The 20,565-nt window shown below is 37.7% G+C and overlaps 4 protein-coding genes and 1 non-coding gene across 5 annotated transcripts; 4 read left to right on the top strand and 1 right to left on the bottom strand.

Annotated features, from left to right (window-relative positions):
* Window positions 1-2,462: 2,462 nt before the first annotated feature.
* LOC117621926 (cellulose synthase-like protein B4) lies at window positions 2,463-5,978 on the top strand. The gene is made up of 9 exons (XM_034352451.1): window positions 2,463-2,779; window positions 2,865-3,189; window positions 3,334-3,459; window positions 3,538-3,657; window positions 3,816-4,028; window positions 4,291-4,396; window positions 4,499-4,680; window positions 4,971-5,117; window positions 5,200-5,978. Exons 1-9 carry the CDS (start codon window positions 2,520-2,522, stop codon window positions 5,776-5,778), a joined length of 2,058 nt encoding a protein of 685 aa, XP_034208342.1. The 5' UTR covers window positions 2,463-2,519; the 3' UTR covers window positions 5,779-5,978.
* A 4,961-nt stretch (window positions 5,979-10,939) lies between these two features.
* Window positions 10,940-14,216, top strand: LOC117621176 (CCR4-NOT transcription complex subunit 9-like). Its single transcript, XM_034351507.1, has 9 exons — window positions 10,940-11,327; window positions 11,701-11,772; window positions 11,991-12,083; window positions 12,335-12,377; window positions 12,837-12,943; window positions 13,070-13,165; window positions 13,553-13,743; window positions 13,838-13,910; window positions 13,993-14,216. Exons 1-9 carry the CDS (start codon window positions 11,133-11,135, stop codon window positions 14,128-14,130), a joined length of 1,008 nt encoding a protein of 335 aa, XP_034207398.1. The 5' UTR covers window positions 10,940-11,132; the 3' UTR covers window positions 14,131-14,216.
* A 245-nt stretch (window positions 14,217-14,461) lies between these two features.
* Window positions 14,462-14,676, top strand: LOC117623668. The gene has a single exon (XR_004585195.1). It is a non-coding gene; the product is annotated as a small nucleolar RNA U3 (small nucleolar RNA).
* An 87-nt stretch (window positions 14,677-14,763) lies between these two features.
* Window positions 14,764-17,530, bottom strand: LOC117621174. The gene is made up of 3 exons (XM_034351506.1): window positions 17,036-17,530; window positions 15,286-16,391; window positions 14,764-15,100 (listed from the first exon to the last, which is right to left on the bottom strand). The coding sequence occupies exons 1-3, from the start codon at window positions 17,354-17,356 to the stop codon at window positions 14,899-14,901; spliced, it is 1,629 nt and encodes a 542-aa protein (XP_034207397.1). The 5' UTR covers window positions 17,357-17,530; the 3' UTR covers window positions 14,764-14,898.
* Window positions 17,531-18,202: 672 nt separating this feature from the next.
* LOC117621177 lies at window positions 18,203-20,514 on the top strand. The gene is made up of 3 exons (XM_034351508.1): window positions 18,203-18,681; window positions 19,011-19,034; window positions 19,837-20,514. The coding sequence occupies exons 1-3, from the start codon at window positions 18,477-18,479 to the stop codon at window positions 20,181-20,183; spliced, it is 576 nt and encodes a 191-aa protein (XP_034207399.1). The 5' UTR covers window positions 18,203-18,476; the 3' UTR covers window positions 20,184-20,514.
* The last annotated feature ends 51 nt before the right edge of the window (window positions 20,515-20,565 follow it).

Below are 20,565 nucleotides of genomic sequence, written 5' to 3'. Positions count from 1 at the left end.
ACCATCCAACTCTTATAATAGAGGTTGTGAGAAGGAGAATGACTGCAGAGGTGGTGGTCGTAAACTAAAATGAGTCTTCCAAAGCACAACATATAACCAAGAAGGGGAGACACCAAAAAATGGTGCTTCAAACACTAAAGAAGGATGCCCATTCTTTTACATAAATGTATTTATTATACTACTCGACATCTAGCCATATTGTGAATATGATGTAATAAAGAACAACATTATCTAATCAATTTCAAAAGAGTTCAATGTGTTGCCAATCTTTTTTAATAATTGATTCAAGTTTTTGTTTTCTTTTTTAGTTCACCATATGCAAACATTAAACTACATTTACTTAATCATACTCAGACGTCTTAAGGTAAAAAAATAAATCTATTTGAGGAAGATATGTGAAATTTTCAAAGAACCAATTTCATACAAGTAAATCTTACTTCTATGAGAAAAGTAATCTGCAATTTTATTGACGAATATGGTAAATTTATCATTCTCGATTATGAACACTTCATGTGAGATGTTCTATGCATCAGACATGCATAACTGATTTATTTTAGACATGCACAATTGATTTATTTTAGAGACCTTCCCTACTTGAATTTTGGACCATTGATTAGAATATTACATATTTGTATTACATGCATGCATCTAACTAATGTATAGAGGCTATATTTTGTAGACAATTTGGACGGGATTCGCTGGGAGACAAGGACCTCTCTATATGCAGGGACCGGATGTTTTCACAGACGTAAAGTTATCTATGCTTTATCCTTAATTCCTTATCAGTAACTCTCATTCATCAAAATTATTCCTATTTTGAGCACTTTATTTATTATAGTCAAATATTTAGCTTTAATTTTGTGGAGAGGTTTCATCTATTTACTTAGATGAATTTTCTAACTTATAAGGAAATCTGACAGATGTGGCATTGGATAAAGAAGGGTTTGGAAATTCCATTGAGTTCATCGAATCAGCAACTCATATTTTATCAGAGAAAATTGATCATCCTCGTGACCTTTCCATTGCTGTTGTTGAGGCAGCCAACAAAGTTGCTGGTTCTGCGTACGAGTATAATACATTATGAGGGACAAAGATTTGATCAATTATATATGTTTTCTTTTCTTATTAGCGAAGAAAAAAAAAAAAACAACTATATGCCCCTGGTTAGCTTAAGAGCACTTTCATTCATCCTTTTTTGCTCTGGCAGAAAGAGGTTTAGGCTCCAAAAACAACCCTTATGAAGAAAAAGTTGCCATAACAAAAAGTGAGCCCACTAAACTGAACAAGTTGGAAGACAAAACTTGCTTGAACAAGCTGTCATCAACGTAACGTTTAGCTTAAAAAACCTGTTGTGCATCGTGTATATGGAATAATTATTTCTATCGCATCTCATGACTGATGAAAATGAAAAAGATTTGTAGGGTTACTGTCACACCGACAGGCTCAAGGATTTGAGCATGTGAGTTTGGTGGACTGTGGTGGTCCAAAGACTTTGTCCATGATGGGACATAGTTGGATTATGTGACATTAATTGAGTTATGTGGGGGCAAAAGAGTAGTAACATTATTGGTGGACCTAAGACTTTGTCCATGAGGATGAGAGAGCATAATTGAATTATGTGAGTTTAATTGAGTTGTGTGGGGGCAAAGAGTACTAACTAACAAGTTATTAGTTGTATAAATCGAGTAGACAATATGATTAATATTTAATGAATCTAGACTATAATATTAGTAAGTAAATACATTCGTTACAACATGACTGTCACACCGAAACATTACTCGTGAAGTAATTTTGACATAGTTGGGCTGACTCATTTCGGGTAGGTTGGGTTTATGGTGCAGTCTCAGAAGATATCCTAACTAGGACGAAGATCCATGCAAGAGGCTGGAAGTCTATCTTATGCATGCCAGACCCACCAGGCTTTATGGGCTCTGCACTCTCATCTTCTCATGTTATGTTGACCCAAAGGAAGAGATGGGTCACAGGCCACCTAGAAATTTTGTTCAGGAAAAATAGTCCCTTCTTTGCTACCCTCTATGCTAAGTTGGAGTACAGGCAGTGCTTGGCATGAACAATATCTATATTTGATTTACTACAGTCTAAGTCATATAATTTCCTACATAAAAACTAAAATAATAAATATAAATAAAAAAGGCTACAATCTTTTGTTATTTTTGTTCATGGTATCATGTGTTAGGACATCGTTAGTGTCAAAAACTTAATATTGAACTGAGAACTATCCACAAAGAAGTCTCAAATACCATGTCAAACAACCATTAATCTTAAAAAACCTAAGCTTTGATGGTAAACTTACACCAAGCACATACATGTAAACTGGCTTTCATCTGTTTGTCAAAAGTTTTATCAATGGTTAATTAAGACAGATAACAATGATTGTTGACCAAAAAAAAAAAAGATAACAATGATTGATGCTGACGCCTGTCTGTCTATATACTCCACTCAGTTGGCACTGGCTGCCTTAGACTGAAAATCTCATCCACACCTCTATCTGTTTCCAAATGGCTAGTTCTCAATCTCTTCCTTTATGTGAAAAAACACCCCTTAAAATTAACACACTACAGAGAGCCCAGGAAATTGCAATTTTGTTCCTCTTCATCTGTCTCCTTGTTTATCGTCTCCTCTCCCTCACTGACCATGGTTTTGTCTGGCTTCTTGCCTTCCTGTGTGAGTCTTGGTTTACCTTCAATTGGGTTCTCACCCTCATCATCCAATGGACCCCTGTTGAATACAAAACTTACCCTCAAAACCTCTTGCAACAGTATGTCACTTCTCAATTATATATATTAATCTCTTGACCAAATTGATAACATGTTTGATTAATGTTAATAAATATGCTTAATTAGGGTGCCAGAGCTTCCTGCAGTGGACATGTTTGTGACAACAGCAGATGCAGAGCTAGAGCCGCCCATCATCACAGTGAACACAGTGCTCTCTCTTCTTGCTGTAGATTATCCATCTCACAAGCTAGCTTGCTATGTTTCTGATGATGGCTGCTCACCTCTCACCCTCTACTCTCTCACTGAAGCCTCTAAATTTGCTCAGTTTTGGGTACCCTTTTGCAAAAAGTATAATATTCAAGTTAGAGCTCCATTCAGATACTTCTCTGGCAATTCCAAATTGCCAAGTGATAATCCAATTGGGTTTCTACAAGAATGGACAAAAATGAAGGTAGAATTTGGCCTTAAGCCTATTTAAATTTGTATATATCCGATCATAGTAAGCACCAAACAGAAGATAAAAGATTCAAGATATCTGGCTAAGCTATCCTCATGCTCATGGTACAAATCTTTGATGTCATCTTGGATTTTGTAGGATGAGTATCAAAAGCTCTGCCAAAAAATTGAAGTTGCTGTCCAAAATTTGGCAACCCTTGATTTTTCTGGAGACTATGTGGATTTTGCTGACATAGACAGAAGGAACCATCCCACCATAATCAAGGTGCTCTCTCTCTCTCTCTCTCTCTCTGTGTTTGAAAGATTGTCTTTTCAATCAGTAATTTGGATAAAGTTTGCACAGGTAATATGGGAGAACAAAGAAAGACTTTCAAATAATGGGGTGCCACATTTAGTTTATGTAGCCAGGGAGAAGCGTTCAGATCAATCACATCACCACAAAGCTGGCGCCATGAATGTTTTGGTGAGAATTTCTTTTCAGCCAAAGAAAACCACAGTATTTCGCTTTTTAAATGCTTTAAATACATGTTGAATAAATTCTATTCTAGTAATTGCTATATAATTTAATCAGAAATACCCTGATTTTCCAAGTGACCAATTTTTGAGTTTTATTATGTATAGACCAGGGTCTCTGGTGTGATGACAAATGCTCCATTTATGTTGAACGTCGACTGCGATATGCATGCCAACAATTCAAAGATCGTTCTGCATGCGATGTGCCTATTGCTTGGCTTCAAGCATGAAAAAGAAGGTGCATTTGTCCAGTGCCCACAAATGTTCTACGACACTTTGAAAGATGATCCATTTGGAAACCAACTGCTTCTCCCTCTAAAAGTGCGTCTATTATATGTTTTAATTATTTGCTTGCGCTGTAGTAGTTTTTTTCTTCTTTTCTGAATCGGATTTCACTTATGAGTGGATTTTAACGAGACCACATTGTGGCATGGGGCTAGAATTTATACTCATATTGATGTTGGCTTTTGTTTGAATGAAAGTCTTTCTTTGATAAAAACAAAAAATATTTTTGGATCTTTTGACCTAGACATGCATCGTTGATTTAGTTTAGGGACCTACCGTAATTGACTTTTGTGTGTAGACATCTTGGCCAGGGTTCGCTGGGATGCAAGGACCTCCCTATGCAGGGACCGGATGTTTTCAAAGACGTAAAGTTATCTACGGTTTTTCCTTGATAGATAGTGAAGGTACCTAAAATTCCTTATAAGTAGCGCTCATTAGTCAAATATAGCTTTAATTATGTGGAGTAGTTTCATATCTATACTTTGATTAATTTTCTAACTTCCAAGGAAATCTGAGGGATGTGGCATTGGATAAAGAACGGTTTGGAAATTCCACGGAGTTAATCCAATCAGCAACTCATACTTTATCAGAGAAAATTGATCATCCTCATGACCTTTCCAGTGCTGTTGAGGCAGCCAACCAAGTTGCTGGTTCTTCGTACGAGCACAATACATTGTGGGGGACAAAGGTTTGAGCAATTAAATATGTTTTCTGTTCTTATATAAAAAGTAAAAAAAATTAACTATATGACTCTTGGTTAGTTTAGGGGCTCGTTTGGAATTGATTTTGGAGATGTCAATAATCGCTTTTTATGAAGAAGCACACTTCTTACTAGAATTACTTAAAATCACTAAAAGTGATTATATGGAGAAACATATGGCCAGAATCACTCATAAACGAGCCCCAAGTGTATCTCTCTCTCTCTCTCTCTCTCTCTCTCAAAAGTAATTTTTACATAGCTGGGCTGATTCATTTCAGGTAGGCTGGGTTTATGGGTCAGTCACAGAAGATATGCTAACTGGGATGAAGATCCATGCAAGGGGCTGGAAGTCTATCTTATGCATGCCAGACCCACCAGGCTTTATGGGTTCTGCACCCTCATCTTCCCATGTTATCATTGTTGAAAAATCAATCAAATACTATCACCTCATTTTGTGAATACAAATTGATATCTTGTTTTCAAGTTCGGATTCTATTTTTTATGTAGGTCAAAGAACCGGCTCTCATATTCTTCGTTGCCGTGTTTTTAATGAAGATTTTGTACACCCTACGTTTTTACCTGGGATTTGGCCTATCAATCAAGCAATGGTGGAACCATGTGAGAATGGGGCCATCGGGGAAAATACCCTATGTAACTGCATCGCTATTTGGAGTTGTAACCCTGGCATTCAAGCTTTTGGGTATATCTGAGGTGGCATTTGAAGTCACACAAAAGGACCAATATTCCTCTTCAAGTGATGACCAAGAAGATGATGTCAATGCTGGTAGGTTCACTTTTGATGAGTCTCCAATATTTGTGCCGGCCACAACTCTCCTGTTTGTGCACTTCACAGCCCTAGCCATGGGCTTGTTTGGGATGCAACCACCGGCTCATGGTGCGGATGGGGCGGGGCTAGGTGAGATGATGTGCTGTGTTTGGGTGGTGCTATGTTATTGGCCATTTCTCAAAGGGTTGTTTGGGAAGGGCAAATATGGAATTCCAATGCCTACTATATTCAAATCAGCTGCCTTGGCCTTGCTTTTCATGCACTTCTGTGGAAGGATCCCTCTGCCACTGCGCCGCTGATGGACTATAGTTCCCCTTGGATAGGCTATATTGATAAATTTTCCCTTATTGTTATTGTTTTTCCTAATTGTATTTTGTTTGAATAAGGAAAGTACTTTCCTCCTTATCATGTAAATAGGAGTTTCTACATTATTATGAATAGGAGTGTGACGTGTGTGTATAAGTTTTTCTTTTTATGTTTTTGATAAATTATTTTTGCATATGTATCAAACCGTGATTCGCAGGAAAGAAGAGTATCTCATTAGAGAGAAGGAGGTAAGCAGTATCCTTTGAATAATTATGAAGATTAACATGAACAATAGAATTGACATCAACCCCTTTTTCCTTAATTATTCACTATTTCTATGATCAGGGGCGGCCCTGGGGTGACTCAAGTGGTGCCACCGCACAGGACCCCCAATTCTTAAGGGCCCCCCGAAAAAAAATTTCTTTATATCATATATATTAATATTATAGGAATTGTATATATAGTATAGCGTGCTAGACATTTGCACAAGGGCGTGTCTGGTGGAGTTAGCTCCAGCGCTTCTCCATTTAACGTAGCGCCAGAGTTCGATTCTTGTTGAAGTCGGTCTATATGCTGTTTTTATATTATTTTTGCATTATAACTAAAAACTTTACATAATAAATAAATAAATGAAAAACCAAAAACCCTTGAAATAAAAGGAAACATCGAAGCTAACCACAGGAGGAGTATATATATCCCCCAAACACTTTCTACTCCGATCATTCTTTTAAAAAAAAATTTATCATCTAAGAAAAGTACTTTTTTCATTCAAAACAAAACAAAAAAAACTTCATGGCTTCTTCTTTTCTTTTAAACTCTGATTTTCTGGTAAGTAATCATCATCATTCATCAATCTCTCTTTGGTTCTTTTTTCAATCCTTTGACAATTTTAGTTATTCTTTCAATTTCAGGAATTTCAACACCAAAAAGAGAAAACCCTAATTCCTATATTCATAAAGAACACTCAAAATCAAATAGTCAAATTCAAATTAAAGAACACTCAAAATCAAATAGTCAAATTCAAATTTTAGGAATTTGTGTGCAACTACTCTTTAATTTGTGATTGCTAATTTTTTTCCCTATTAAACACAAATTGCTTATTGGAGGCAGCAAAGGACCTTGTAGGGGCACAATGAGCTTATTTTTGTACCAAACATTTAATTTTATCAAATAGAAACATTAAAATTTTTATGAATTTGATTTCTGGTTGTCATTACATATTTATTCATGACTTTTAGTTATAATTTTTTTTTTATGACATTAAGTTATGACAGGACCCGACCCAATTTTCGCTTTGGAATTCTAGCCAAGTCCTGTGCGTGTCCGACACCTGGCAAATGTCGGGTACAAATGACCTTTTTACCCTTCTCGTCTCAAATTCTTTTCAAATTTCCTTTAGACTTCTGCCGAAAATTCGGCAGAGTCTCCCCTGTATACCAAACCCAAAATTTTTCCACCTGTTAAACAATCAAATAAATCCACACCAACTGCCAGAATATCTCAAGTAACAGATCTCAACTCCAATTTTCCACTAAAACTAGATATCAGAGCATTTTCTAAAGTTTTCAAGGTTTCAAGGATTTTCTACAAAACTCTACCTTACTTGATGGCGCGGAAGCTATGAATGGCCCGGTGGTGGATCCCGCGTACTTCTACGGCCTGGGGGCGAAAAATAGGTTGAAAATGTGAGTGGACAAAAAAATAATGTTCCCGAAAACAATTTTATAAACATAATAACTCCCAGTTAAAAATAAGTAAGGATCTAAATCGAGGGTTTATCTACATTTCAATACAAGGTATTCAAATAAGCATGTAAAAACCTACTGATGAATGTGNNNCATATAACTGAACAAATGTGTAAAGATATAAATGTGCGAATATCAAGAAACTGATATAAAATAACTGAAAGTCATAATTGAAGAAAAGAAAACTCAAAATCCTTTGAAAATACCACCTATTTGTACCCCTGTCATATCTGTCAATTCCCCTGGCAGGTCTCGGGCGCCACGCAGCCTACCCGAGCCGCAAACTGGCGAAATCAGGGCACTATGATCAGCCTGATCTGCCGGTAGATTCCTCGATGACACCAAGTCAGCTCGAGTCGCTCTGGCAGGATACAGGGGACCGTAGTCAGCATGATCCGCAATCTTGGCAGGTCTCGGGGACACCAAGTCTGCCGAGTCGCAAATCCTGGCACTCACGGTCCGAGCGTCCCCGTAACTCATGAGGCAAAGTCAAGTGCACTGACATAAACTGAAATCGGACTGGATGTCTGAAGACATCGGTCCAACTCTGGGTAATCACCAAGTAAATGGTGGGTACATGGTGGTTCTAAAATAAACTATTTTTAGAAAAATCTAATAACTCACTGTCTTTTTGTGAAACTGAAATGTAACTGCTGTCTCCTCTGATAGAGTTCTCAAACTCTGCTTTTTATATTACTGAGCTTCAGTAACTAAACAACACGTAAATCAAAGTATTGTACAGCACAAATCACGTTCGAAATGAATAGTTCATAAAACTTCTTCAAGATTAAATAATGACATTAACCCATATAAACTGATTTGTAAAAGCTTATTTGTATAAAATCATTATAAAAATCACTTAAATAATCTTATTTACATAAATCATTTATATAACTCATGCATATAAAATCGTTTAAGATATAACTCTTGCATAGAAAATCGTTTATGGAAGAAAGTCCACTCACTGATGGTCCGAGCTAATTGGACCCTTCGAAGGTCCCTCCTGCAGGTCGACTGGACCTCTGGTGCCTGATTATCCATGAATAATAAATCAATAAACTGCTGAATAAAAGAATTAAATTAAACACCTTGCCCCCGGCTCCTAGAATTATGTGCACTCATTTTAAAGTTACTCATATGCCCACATTAGCTTTTTAGACAGTTAGACCAGCCTTAAAAGACCCGAAGCCTTACTAAGCGATAAACTGCCAGATCAGCCTATCCGGGACCCCGTGGGTCCACAATCTCCGATGGCCAATCTGGGCTCCTCTGAAGGTTCCTTACAGAGAAGGAACCATGTTTTGCTAGTTTGGTCTGAAACGGACGGTCGGATTAGCCAAAATCGCGTTATCGCTTAAAATCCAAACCCTAGCCCTAGGGTTCGCAATTTCGGAGTATCCGGGACTCCGATTCGAAATCCGTCGAATCCTACACGATCCTGAGATCATGTAGACCGACATATCCGAAATCCAGCGCGATCCGATGATTTGACGACACTGCACCCACGGATCGCGCGATATGGAAAATCCGTTCGGGGCTCAAACGGACTCCGAATCGAGATCCGCGAAATCCTACGCGCTCGTGAGGACACGAGGGTCACAAAACTGCACAGAATTACTTCACCACCCTCGCCCACGCGCCCCAGCACTCGCGGGCAGATTCGGGTGTCTAAAGCGATACCGGGTGGCCGAAAAATCTCGGAACCAAGACTCCAAACTCCTATCCTAGGTAAAACACCCCATTTGGAGTCACTTTTGTTCTTGGACATACCCCAAAAATTGACCAGAAACAGTAGATCTCGGCGGCCGAAGTTTCGGCCAGAATTCAAGTCGAAAATGATCGCTTTAGAGCTAAAATCGATCGAAACCCATACATCCATAAGCTATAACACGAAAAATAGCTGAGAAACCATACCTTACTCGATTGATTTGGTGGAGAAACGAAGGAGAAATTCGAGTTGGAAGATCGGGTGAACTCGGGTGAACATCCGTCGGAAATCATGGTTTTCCGACCAGCTCCGGGCGGCCCAAGGGTGGACGTCGGTCAGGTCTTGACGGCGAGAGGGAGGCGGAACCGACGGTACCCTTGCCGGAGATCGGTTCGGCCTATGGTGGCCGGGCCGTCGCCTAGAAGTCGAAGCGTGGCACGGCTGGGTGCGACGGGAGAGGAAGAGAGGAGAGAGAGAGAGAAGGGATAAAAATCTGACTTTTTGACCAAATTACCATTTTGCCCTTCGCGGTATTTAGACCATATCTTCTTCGTTACAGCTCCGATTCGGGTCTACTCCGTGTCTACGAACTCGTTTCGCCGCGCTCTACGCAATGGCGTAAGCGAAATTCCCAAATTCTTTCTCGATTAAAAAGTGAAATTTTCCCCCATTAAAATATGCGAGGGCAAACTTGTCTTTTTTGCTAGAAGATATTATCCTTACTTTTTTTATATATTTTATTTCTTTTTTAGATATTTTGTTTTGGGTTATTACAAAGTTATGCCAAATTTTTATTTATAGTATTTCATATTAGATTATGTGAAGCCCCAATTTAAGTTCGCACAGGGCCCTCAAAATCTCAGGGACGTCCCTGTCTATGATGTTTTCACATTTTGTTAAATTTAAGTTATTTTGTATCATTCAAATATTATATACAAATTTTAAGTTATTTTGTATCATCCAATCCAAACAGCTTATTGGGTTTATTAAATGTTTGCTGTAGGCTTGAGGGTCGTAGGAAAAGAGGACAAAAGCTAGCCTAGTTTGCATGGCAGCATATGGAAGGGCAATTAACCTAACTAATTTACTATTTTCTTTTATCCTTTTCTTGTCAGCTTGTGTAATAAATAAATGCTCACATTTTACTTATAAATAATAATCTACTCTTGCACAAGGCAAATTCATTATTCATATTGTGAAGTTCTTTTTTGTAGTTATAATATTTGGGAAAAGAGAATTATTGAAACTTCCATTATGCCTTAATTAACCAATAAAATGGTTATTATAATACAAAACTACAACTATCCACACATGTTATAAAAAAATAAAAAAGCTGTAAAATCACAATATGCATTTATGACTAATTCCAACCAAAATGGACTAAATACAACAAAAATTAAGAATTTTGACTCCCACTAATTACAATTAGATTCTAATTACGGACAAGAGATCAATGAATGATACATGTAAATGGGCTGCATCATAATTAAGTAGAATTCAAGCTTCAATCCAACGCGCTTTCTCACCCACAGTTAAGAGAACTCAAGCAAAACATTGGGCTCCCATGTATTTTACGAGTGAAAGTCTAGCGGAGTATGCAAGGCGCACACAATAAATATTCCGAAAATTATGGAATAAAAAAAAGATAAACCTATATCCAAAAACAAGGAAAGAAAGTAAAATAAATACCAAAAGGCCACTTTTGCCAGGCTATAAAACCTCAATAAGAGGCCTTCTTGAAGGAGTCCAAGTCCCAACGAAACGCCTCCATACCAATCCTCTCACTCTCTTCCCTCACTACACACACTAAACAAGAAAATGGAGATCTGAAGAGACCAAGGCATTTTCTTCTCTTTTATTGTTTGGCATTGTTAATTCATTTCTCCAATAATTAATGGCTATCATCACTGAGTCTTTGCTCGGCGATCAATCATCATCACGGCCACCGGAAGCTACATCGGGTCAAAACAACTCAGAGTCGACCCGGCCTAATGATGCTGACCCGTTCAAAAAGGTGAATGTGGAGCAGTGGATTCTTGAGCTTCGCGATAGACGTACCCGAGAAAACGCACTGCAACGCCTCTCTAAGGTGATCATGATCATAATATACATTTATCATTTTCATATGCATATATTTCTTGGTATATTTTTGTATATGATTCATGTCGCTCAAATGTATTTTTCAAGATAAAAAAAATGTATTTGCATGTCATGTTCCCAGTCTATATCTGCCACGTGCTTTGTACGAGCAAATCTCTGTGGTTAGTTTAGTCACATGTGGCAGAGTTCGTTAGAGGGATGTTACTCTCTCACTCTTCCAATCTCCGGTCTTCTAGTTTAGAATATTATTTATAAAAAATAAAAAATAAAAGTTTAGCCACATGCATATATTTTACTGGGTACTTTTTTATGTTTCTCTTTATTTTAATTTTTATTAATTGTTTGTGTTCCTCAATATACAGATCAGGGAAATTCGTGAGGACTTGGCTCCATTGCTGTGGCATTCCTTTGGCACCACATATACATTGTTAAAGGTATGGCACGTAACTTGGATTTTTATTTTTTATTTTTTTCCCCGGTGAAATGGTGGGATTAATCCTTAAACACAGAAAAACCAAATGACAGAGATAACTTGGATGATTGAGTTAGCTATATATATATATATATATATTCGACAGAGTTTGTCATTGCAAATTTCTTAATTTTCGAGATTGATATTCATGATGATTTATTTATATTTTCATCATTTTAGGAAATACTTGAGGTGTACCCAATGGTCACATCTCCACATCTTCTTACTCAGGAGGCATCAAATCGAGCATGCAACACACTCTCTCTATATCAGGTTATATCCACCTACCTATATGTACTCGCTCTATCATTTTTGTTTTCTCTTTAATTCTCATGTCAGTCTCTTCATACTTTAATTCAAGAGAACTTTTGACGACATACATTTTAGGAATTAATGATAATGATGCTTTTTATGAATTCTTTATTCTTGTAATGAATTATTACCTACGAAAGTAAGCTTAAATTGTCATGTTGCTTTTGTACAAGTAAATGGCATTTAATATGTTTATTATTTTGTTTTTACAGTGCGTAGCTGCTCATCCGGAGACAAGAAATCTGTTTGTCAAAGGTAAGTTTGTTAAAATAATGGGCTCGTTTAGCTCCTACGATTGGAATGAATTGGATAAGTCACTAAATCTAAGGTATGTTGAAGGAGAAAATGAAAGTAGATGTAAATAATTTTTCATTTTTGGGGGATTCAGAGGGATATAAGTTATAAAATGTTATTATCCTACTATTTACTGGGGATTAGATGAGACAAGTTTTTTTCATGAGTAATTCATCTTCTACGCCTTCAAATTGGTAAAAAAAAATTCATTTCTTAGTTAAAACATGCTTTAAATATAGGAAGTTATCCTATCAAATCCAGTACTAGACACCAGACGAGCCCCAGGTGTGAGGACTTCATTTACTTTTGGGAGGTATCTTACTAGAAGAGGGCTTCCTATAAAGTAACGAGAGGAAGTTATAGTTTGAGTTTTGTAGTCACGCAATGCATATAATTGAATTGTATACATGCTGTGTGCAGCCAACATTCCAATGTATATCTACCCTTTCCTCGGCACTAAGAGCAAGGAAAAACCTTATGAATATCTGAGGCTGTCCAGCTTGGGTGTTATTGGTGCCCTTGTGAAGGTATATGTATGAAATTATGTTTATGCCTTCAATCCCATTTTCATTCCCTTCTATTTTTGAACAATTTAATCTTCTTTAACTTAATGAAATAATGATAATTTGGATCCCCTTTTCCTCCTTGTTCAGGATAATGATGAAGACATCATCACTTTCCTTCTCCAAACTCAAGTGTTCTGCTACTGCATCCGCTGCATTGAAGTTGGCACTATACTGTCAAGAACTGTAAGTAACAAGGAAGTCTATACATACAATTGTTCCAAAACTCATGGCTGTAATTTGGGAATTTCTGTATAGTAATTTATGTAGCAATTGTTACTTGAATTTAGTAAATTGGAAACAAAACACACAGATAACAGGAATTTTCTGCCTGGAATAGGCAATTTTTTATTATACAAGCGATACTAGGGGATAGGTGAAATCAAACCTAGGACCTCGGATGATGCAGGACCAAATGCTTTAAACCACTTGAGATACAAGTCCCTTGCTTTTTATTTTTAATTTTTTTTTTGGGGTGCAAAGGGAAATCACAATTTGAATTGCACCCATTTTGCATCTCTGTCTCCTTGTTTGATCATAAGGCTTAAGATTGATGTGCCTTTGAATGTACAGGTGGCCACATTCATAATTGAAAGAATTCTGATCAGTGATCAGGGAATGAAGTACTGCATCACTTTCGCGGATAGATTCTACGTCATCACTCAAGTTCTTAGCAGGATGCTCGATAAGCTTCCCGAAGAACCCTCCCACCGGCTGCTCAAGCTCATCATTCACTGCTTTCTCAGGCTCTCAGATGGTCTAACGTTAGTAATTAAGTTATTCTTAAGGGTCCAGAGATATTGGCATTACTTTCATTTGTTTGATTATAAGCAAGTTTGGTGTTTGAAATTTTCACAGCAGGGACGTTGACAGCTTAAGCCTATGTCTCCCTAGGAGCTTGAGGGATTCTAGAGTCATTAACCTCGTCTCTGTAAGTTCTTGAGAGGTATTTAAGATATCTGAGTTTCACATCAAAACCCCAAGATTCATACTGAGACACTTGTATTTTCCAGGATGACCCGGTAGCCATGTCGTATCTGAGGCGCCTGTATTGCAACGTTGCAGCAGGGAGGAAGCCTAATGGAGCAGCTGGGAAGCAGCCTAATGGAGCATCAGGTGCCGAGTCCAATGGTCGCGTGGCTAAAGGCTGAATGGCAAACCATGGCATCCATCGATGCTGATCAGGCACCACCACCACAAAAGAAATACCATCCACACAGAATGAAGAATATAGTCGTACTTTCTTTCTCGTTGTAATTCTCGTGTATCAAGTTTTAGACTAAATGCAACTGTAGACTCTTAGTTTTTAATGTTAATTGCTTTGTTTCTGAATGCTTTTAGCATGAATTAGAATCAGTGTTTGATTTTAAGAAAGGTGCAATGGGATTTAGCCAATGTCTTTGTGAATCACATGTCTGCAGGGATAAGCGCGCTGGACAGAGATAAGTGCTGTTCATAAAGCTCACTCGTGCTTGAAAGTGCACGACCTTACTTGGACAGGATCTGTTTTATAGGTTGTACATCTGTATCCTTGATTACTAAGGAGACAGGAACCAAAGTCTGGTGGATGAACTACGACCGTTGTTATCAGAGCGTCATTAGCAGCTTCGTGGTCTCCGGTCATTGTGGCAGTAGATGGATCGTTCTCAGCCGCTGATCAAGCTGGCTGGGGTGGTTACACGGTTGTCTGACAGACACCCAATCACTTTTTTTCTTCCATACTAAAAAATATAATTTAAGTAAGGGTAAGTGGGCATTCAACTAATTCTCATTTCTTTCTAATCTGGCTTACCATTTCTACGTAAGATTATAAAACAAAAAATAATAAATACAAAATTGTGAATAAATGGAACAAATAGATCTAGAATACAGCATGAACTGCAAACATTGCATTGATAGAAACTCAAACAAATTAGGTCTCAATCTTGGGAATGCGAATGTAATTCATCTCGCTTGGGAGGAATTGAAAGACTGCTTTCAAGCATAAAAGAGAGATCATGCATCTGTGACATTATTCTCTCCTCATCTTCAGATTTTGACCCTGTTCTTGCACCAGAAACATCTCCACCCTCCGCAACATCTTCAGATTTTTTTTCATCTTTTGTGCTCAGATCAACCAAACTAAACATGCAACAGAAAATATGGTTAAGATAGGTTGTTCAAAGTACGAATCAAAGCCTTTTTCATCAAGTTTCATGTACTACATTCACAAATGCAAACATTAACATTCAAATAAGTTTCACGGTAGTTCAAACCAGGATTCTGAAGCTATAATAACAGCCAAATAGGTAGGCTCAAGCACGCACCTGTCTAAAACAGAAGAGTCTGCCTGCTTCATATCCACTACAGTTGAACCATTGGAACTGTTAAATGCTCCTGCTGAGAAATCCGGTTGGGATAAGCTACCAAAATTCAAGTCCCCGGAGTTGCTAGCTGTGCCGAACAAATCCACTACAGAAGTCTGGTCAACAGGTGTCGTCTGATTAGTACTTTGTTTTAAAGAACTATCAGCAAGATTTGGTGCACTATTTGAGGTCGCAAAATCATTCCAAGCATCAAATGAATCCTCATCCTCATCAGTAGTCTTATTATCAGGGGCCTTGTTGCTAGTGGTCTGTAATTGATTGTCTTGAACCCAATCAACATCAGCAGGAAAAGAGTTATTCACATTCTCAGTTATACCCTTCACCTCAGCAAGCGTTTCAAACTGTTCAGGACCTCCAGCAAACCCAGAGTTGGAAACACCCAATAGATCACCTTGAAACCAGTCAGTAGTCAAGGGTGCAGACCCAGTCATACTATGGTTTGATTTTTCATCAGTTGAGTCTACTGCAGATCCGAATACTGTGTCTATGTGGGCTGAAAGATCCACTGTGGAACCCACAAAGGGGTCAATTACTTTTGACTCTTGGGGAATGTTTTCAGAAGCTTGATGAAGGTTTTCAGAAGCATGAGGAAGAGTTTCAGAAGCATGAGGAAGGGTTTCAGAAGCAGCAGACTGAAAATTTGCCGCCCAACCAGAAAAGGAATCACCACTCTCTCCTTCAGTAGACTCCACAACTGTCTCAAAAGGCTGTACATTCTCAAACAAACTAAGAGTTTCACGAACTTCGAAAGCATTAATTTCTTCACCGGTAGTCTGTGTGCTAGACTCAAACAGCTGCTCTTCAGAAATATTAACTGCGGCATCTTTTTTTCCTTCAGAAAAAAAGTTGTCGAGATTGACTCCGGCCAAATCTGGTAAGCTTTTGGGCTGAGTAAGTGTCTCATTTGAGAAATCAGTCTCAACTTTCTCTGGCTTAGAGGTCCATTTTATTTCAAGATTCAAAAGATCAGAGAGACTTAAATCATCCTTCCGAGCAGTCTGTCCTCTGTTGAACTCATCTGCTCCAGTGGGTAATTCTACTATCTCCTGCATACCAAAGTCTCAAACTTCACTAAGTCTTCTTTATTTAAAATATACAGCCTACGTTGATGACAGAACAATACTCCTCATCTTTAGCAAACAAAACTATAATTTCTGACATATGTGATATGAGTTCAGAATAAATGGACAAAAATCTGTGGCACCTAAGAAAGTTCTGAGTGTGATCTGTTCATAATCTTTAGTGCCAAGTAGACTCTGATGCAAAAATCATATACAACGTACTATCCTAAATTTCTGCATAATCCCAAAATTGGCTTCAAGCTTTTAGTTTTTTTATACACTACATGATAACACAAATAGCTTCAAATAGGAAATGTGAAATCAACTTCATCACTCCGCCGGGCTTCTAGAAAGAGCTCGTAAAACAAATTACGAAAACATTCAAAGCTTCAATCTTTTTCATCATCTAGAAGCGAGATGATATAATTTCTTAAATTTCCTGTTTTTTTTTCTTCTTCTAATTTCCCCTGAAATAAAAATAACTTCATTCCAGAAAAGCAATTAGGGAATCTAAATTTCATTTCTTTCTCGTTTTCCCTTCAACCAAACACAAGAAGAACCCCTTTTTTCCTCTCTTAACCTCAATTTTCTCATCAACCAAACAAAACATACAAAATTAAGTCGCATACCGATCCATCCAAGCTCAGGGACTTGAGCAACCACCGGTAGCCAAAAGTGTCGCGAAAATTGATGGGGTCAGGAGGGAGGTCCTTGCAATGTTCTCTGCCACAGAAGGCGCAAATAAGTGACTGAACGCCCCTCAGCAATCTGCCCTTGCAATGCTTGCACCGTAGGTACGGCGGGGATGGATCCAAATCCGCTATGGTTTCTTCGACGGATGGTAGATTTGGCAACGGCGTGTCGTCTGGGTCATACGACGACATCTTCGCTTCTCTCCGAAGCGAGATTTGCACCTCCTTTATCATATCCGTCGGGATTTCCATCGCCATTTTCAGGCTTGCTGGTCTCTCCCTCTCTCTGTCTCTGGGTTTGGGATGGGGCGGTGGTTCAGTGACTGGGGCACAGAGTTACTAGATCGCATAGTATTACTTCCCACCAGTTTCTGTTGAATTCTCTCTGTTCACTCGGGATACGGCGGTAATTCTGAAAATAAATAAATAAATAAAATTTAAATTCAGCTCTGTATTCTTATTTTGCTTTTTTTTAATACTAGCCCCTACGCAGATATTTTCACACTTCCACACTTCTGTACATGTTAGAGGCTTTTAAAAAAATAAATAAATGTATTTTAAAATTAAAAAAGATAATGGGTAGTTGTGTTGTGTTCCATAAAAATAAGATATATTATATATATATATTATAATTATTTTTAATATAAAATAGTGTGAATTCAATTTTTAATGTTTGCATTAATCAAGGGTATTTTTTAGTATTTTGAATGTTTCATTATTATCTGTCTTTTACTTTATATATATAGATAACTTATTTCAAACTAAAAGGCTAAAAAATCATTAAAACAACATTGCTTTTGTGTGGAACAAATGTATATTTTAACTAATCATGTCAAAAAAACTCAACACTAACTTATGTTACACTGGTTAATATAAACTAAAAACTAGTTCTAAGTTGTTGTGCAAGAATCAAAATTGGATTTGAACTAACACCAAGTTAAAAAATAACAAAAATAGTTACTTTAATTATTAAATTTGTTAAAAACAAATAATAATAAAGGTTGAAAATGTAAGAGTTAATTATTAGTGATAACACAAAACCAAAAAACGACTTTGACTATTAACACAAAATAATAAACTGGGAAATGAAAATGGAAATGGACCAACTGGCAAAAGTCTCACTCTCAAATTATTTTTTTTTTTTTAAAGGATAAAAACACGGTCACAGTCTCACAGGCTTTCGCAGATGTAAAGAAGCCATCTTTGATCTTCACAAGTCCCAACTAAAACTATACGGCAGTCGGGCCGTGAAAAACCGTTAAGAATCGACGTTGCCGGCTCCAAAGCTCGGGACTTTCGATTCGATTTCACAAGCTGAGGAAGAACCCAGATTGGAAGAGAGAGAGAGAGAGAGAGAGAGAGAGAGAGAGAGAGAGAGATGGCGATGAGTCCGGCAGTGTTGAAGGCGGGGCTGGTGATAGTTGGGGTTTGCATAGCCGGGTACATAGTGGGCCCACCTCTCTACTGGCACTTCATGGAGGGCTTAGCTGCCGTCTCCCACTCTTCATCTTCTTCTTCCTTATCTTCTTGCCCTCCTTGCACCTGTGATTGCTCTTCTCAGCCTCTCCTCTCCATCCCCATTGGTAATTTGCTCTTGTTTGTTCTTCTTTCACTTGCCTATGATCCATTTTGGTTAGATCTGATTGGATCTCTTTTATGTTTTCGTTTTTTATTTTGTTGAGTTTAGCACATTTTGTACTGATTTGATGCCAATGAGCTCAAAATCCCATTTGGGTTCACTGATTCATTCCATTATTTTTCATATCTGAAGTTGGTAGCTTTTATTGGTTGTGATCAATTTGGGATTTTTTTAATCAATTGCGTTACTTCATTCAGCTGATTTTACTGTATTGTTAGTTGATTGTCATCACTATCAGATGTGTACTCATCTTGCTTTGTTCTTGTTCTGCAGGACTCAGCAACATTTCATTTGCAGGTTAGTCTCTTCACCGCAAATTAACTTGTTCTGCATGTATGTTCTAGATTGATTGCTTTGTGATATAACTGACTACTTAGTATCTTCTCCTTGCCATAAAGCGAGTAATTGTCCCCTGTTTATGTTAGATAATTCATTTTCCCTGAGGTGTTACCTTTTAAGGACCGATATTATAGCAAGTATCATTCAATCCAGTATCATCGTCGCAAAGTTTTCATTTTCAGATCCCACTCTCCAATAGACAATTTTTTCTGGAAGAAATGTGAAGTCTTGCAGTATTGCAAACTTTCCTGCTCACTTTTATTCTCTCAAATTCTGTCTCTCAACATCATCTAGATGATTCTGTAGAATGTGTGTGGTTTCTCCACACTACACATTTTGCAGTTAAGACTGCATCAAGAGCTCCCAGCCTAGTAGATTTCGTTCATTGGACCATAACTGAATTCTGGCCTTTTCTTTTTCCTGTGCCCTCTCACTTTTTGTCTATCTTAACTCGCTCTTTAAAATTGCTGATTTAACGTGAAGGATGGATTTGCATCTTTGATGCTTGTCCGTTTCATTCTTATTTTGGTTGAACGATCATCTAAATAATTCAAATACTTATTACCTTGAATTATGGAGGTTAAGTTGCATCTCAAATTACAAGGTTGTGGTTTTCATAAGTTTGGTTTTAGAATTTAGGTAGTATTTTTGGTTTTCCAAATTGGGTGATGCAATTATAGGGCTGCATGAAGGTTTCAAATTTCATTCAATCCTTAGAAGCTTCCACTGTGTATTTATGTCTTTGGCACATATTATGCAGATTGTGCAAAGCATGATCCAGAGGTGAGTGAGGACACCGAGAAAAATTTTGTGGATCTTTTGACTGAAGAGTTGAAGCTTCGGGAAGCTGAAGCTTTAGAAAATCAACAACTAGCTGATATGGCTCTGCTGGAGGCTAAGAAGATTGCATCCCAGTATCAGAAGGAAGCAGACAAGTGCAATTCAGGGATGGAAACATGTGAAGAAGCAAGGGAGAAAGCTGAAGCAACATTGGAGGCACAGAGGAAACTGACAGCAACATGGGAGCTTAGGGCTCGTCAAAGAGGATGGAAAGAAGGGGTTACAAATTCTAATACTCAGACGCAAGGAAATGTTCAGACTCTGTAGAAACCCTCTGTGGCAATTATGGAACAGCCAAAGGCTAATCTTCTTCAACATGGTACTTCCTCTCTTGGTTAGTGATAAACTCTTACTAGGACACTCTTCTTCAACTTAAATGGGGCATGATATGCAATCAGTTTTATTTACCAGACTGAATTATTTGTATTTACAGTTAAAAGTATAGAGAACATAGTTGTTATCTAGCATGTCAAAAGCAATGAATGTTGTCAAGAACCCTGATCATCTCAATTCTCCACCCAATTATAGTTGAATGTTCCACATGTGAGACTGAAAGCAGGAATTCTTCATTAAATATCAGTATGGATGGTTGTCTAAATCCTGGCTTCATTGATTGAGGAATGTCAAATTCTTTTTGTATTTGGTCTAA

The sequence above is a fragment of the Prunus dulcis genome, chromosome 3 (genome assembly GCF_902201215.1).
Source record: "Prunus dulcis chromosome 3, ALMONDv2, whole genome shotgun sequence".
NCBI classification, from domain to species: Eukaryota; Viridiplantae; Streptophyta; class Magnoliopsida; order Rosales; family Rosaceae; genus Prunus; species Prunus dulcis.
Note: the sequence above shows the minus strand (reverse complement) of the source record. Positions and strands in the feature narration are given on the sequence as shown.